General features: G+C 55.1%; 1 protein-coding gene across 1 annotated transcript; it reads left to right on the top strand.

Moving 5' to 3' along the window:
- Nucleotides 1-852: 852 nt before the first annotated feature.
- On the top strand, nucleotides 853-2,507 carry BDP55DRAFT_680000 (WD repeat domain-containing protein). Its single transcript, XM_060576087.1, has one exon. It carries the CDS (start codon nucleotides 975-977, stop codon nucleotides 2,451-2,453), a length of 1,479 nt encoding a protein of 492 aa, XP_060424184.1. The 5' UTR covers nucleotides 853-974; the 3' UTR covers nucleotides 2,454-2,507.
- The last annotated feature ends 242 nt before the right edge of the window (nucleotides 2,508-2,749 follow it).

Raw genomic sequence — 2,749 nt, 5'->3', positions numbered from 1 at the left:
GCCGTCGACGGCTTTCGGAAGCTTGACCAGGTAGACGTGTGCGAAGCCTCCTTCGGATAGGTATTTCTGGATTACCACCCTGTGGCCTCCGACTTGTATCTTCGTTCCGGGCGTGAAGGTGCCGGCAGGCGCCGTAGCCACAGGGGCAGGCATTGGGGCGCCATAGGCGGCAGGGTGAGCAGCTCGAGGAGCCGCAGCAGGCGCATGATGGCCGTAGGATGCCATGTCGGCTAGATGGCTTTGTGGAAATGTCGTCGGTAGGTATTGTGGCCGCCCGGAGTATTCAGTCAGACTGAGGGCGTCGTGGGTCAGCGGGAGGTTGAGGTCGGTGAGATGCTAGACGGTGAGAAAGCACGGGAGTGACAGGAGAGCGAAAGTGGCATTGACGAGCGTTTGCGACCCGAGCAAGGAACGATCAAGCCATTCTTGGGTGTTGATGGTGTTGATGGTGTATATTGGCGTCCTGGATGAGTTGGTTCTAGGTTGCCATCCAGCTGGACCTGAACTTGGACATGCGTAGTGCGTAGTTCGCAGGTATGGAGTGTCCCTCGGCCGCTGTTAGTGGTGGAGCGCTGGCATAAAGGCCTTGGGAAGTAACCAAGACCCTGGCACATCCTGTTCCATGTTTCGCAATGCAGTCGGGGAAGTGTCGGGTAAATGCGCCGTAAATGCTGTCATTGGTTGGGCAGCTGCAGGAAAGGTGTATGCCAGATGGCACCAAGTGTGGGATCTCGTCTGATCCCGTAAACGGTCAGGCAAAGATCCAGATTCGTTGGTGGGGTAAATTCAGCTACCCACGTCGTCTTATCGATATCAGATAACGATAAGACAATGATTGAGTCGATAAGGTAATTTTTTTTTTCTTTGCCTGGGTCTCGAGCCGCTTTGCGCTTTTGAGCTGCAACTTTTTGATCTGATCTTGCACGCTAGAAAACCTACGGAGGCCTAAAGAAACGACGACGAAGACAATCAAGATGGTGGCCAAAAGAAAAAGAGTCGAGATCGCGGAGGCGACTCCAGCATCCAAGGCAGCGCCCTCGAAGAAGACCAAGGCAAACACCAATGGCTCTGCTTCCAAACTGCCGAAAGCGTCTAAGGCGTCCAAAGCGAAGGAAACAACAACTTTCACGGGCCCCGCCGAAGAGGTGACGATACAGATTGTCACCGGCTCCTACGACCGAGTTCTCCATGGTATCACGGCGACGATCAAGCCAGAGGGCAAGGTCGAGTTCGCCGACACTTTCCTGTTCTCTGCGCACACCTCGGCCATCCGCTGCATCGCCCTGTCGCCTCTCTCAGCACCTATTCCCGGCCAAGGTCAGAAGGTCTTGCTGGCATCTGGCAGCACCGACGAACGCATCAACCTCTACAACCTTTCAGCGCATCCCCCGAACCGCAAGAACCAAGACGCCCTTTCTGCCGTCGCCGCTCGCCCGATTCTCGAGAATCCCAAGAACCGAGAGCTGGGAACGTTACTACACCACTCGTCGAGCATTACCAAGCTCGCATTCCCTACCCGATCGAAGCTACTTTCCTCGAGCGAGGATTCCACAATCGCCGTCGCCAGAACGAGGGATTGGTCCGTCTTGTCGACTATCAAGGCACCGATAGCCCAGGCCTCGGGCAGACCCAGCGGTGACACTGCGCCCTTTGGCGGCGCGCCATCCGGCGTCAACGACTTCGCCATTCACCCCAGCATGAAGTTGATGATCAGCGTCAGCAAGGGCGAGCGGTGTATGCGACTGTGGAATCTTGTCACTGGCAAGAAGGCCGGTGTTCTGAACTTCAGTCGCAAAATGTTGCAGGAGGTAGGAGAAGGAAGACACTCGACGGGAGAGGGACGAAGAGTAGTTTGGGGAAAGACAGATGATGAGGACGAATTCGCGGTTGGGTTCGACCGGGACGTTATCGTCTTTGGCATGGACAGTGTCCCCAGATGCCGTATCATGCCCGACGCGAAGACAAAGATTCACGACCTATCCTACGTCACCATTGACGGTGAATCCGAGTCGAGTCTATTGACGGTGTGCACCGAGGATGGACGGGTCTTGTTCTTCTCTACCAAGGCAGATGACCTGACGAAGCCTGACTCAGAAGACAAGACTCTGTCGAGCGCCAAGTTAGTCGCTCAGATCGGAGGCAAGGAAGATGGTGTTGTTGGCCGCATCAAAGACACGGCTATTCTGCAAGTCCAGGAGGGCGGTTCCACGGCACTGCTGGTGGTTGCTGGCAGCAGTGATGGCAAGTTACGGGTATGGAAGATTGGCGCAAAGGAGCTCACCGCTGGCAAGGGTGAGAAGGCTGGCAAGTTGCTAGGAACCTATGGCACAAACAACCGCATCACGTGCGTAGCGGCATTCACGATGATCCCTCGGCCAGAGGGAGTGGAGGAGAGCGAGGACGAGGTGGACGAGGACTCTGATGAGTCTGAGGATGACGACGATGAAGAGTAAACTACAACGACTGTTCAATAGCAATGATAATTCAAGATATCCGTGTGACAGCAATTCCCGTGTCAATTCGTAGTCGTCAGGCATTGTAGAGTTTTTCCGACCGAATGGAAATGTGGATTTCAAACGGCGGTCGGAGAGACGGCTCCGACTTGCCGTTGCCGGGCTTCGGGTCGTTGATTTCTCAAACTGGCCCGTGCGACAATCCGCTGATCGGCATCAGGCGTGTCTCGTATTAGTCTGCAGATTGCATGCCAATCCCCAGTTCTGTTCTTTGGCACGGGCGTTCACAATTAGAT

The sequence above is a fragment of the Colletotrichum godetiae genome (assembly GCF_030913485.1).
Source record: "Colletotrichum godetiae strain CBS 193.32 chromosome Unknown BDP55scaffold_61, whole genome shotgun sequence".
NCBI lineage: Eukaryota > Fungi > Ascomycota > Sordariomycetes > Glomerellales > Glomerellaceae > Colletotrichum > Colletotrichum godetiae.
This window is presented reverse-complemented; position numbering and strand designations above follow the sequence as displayed.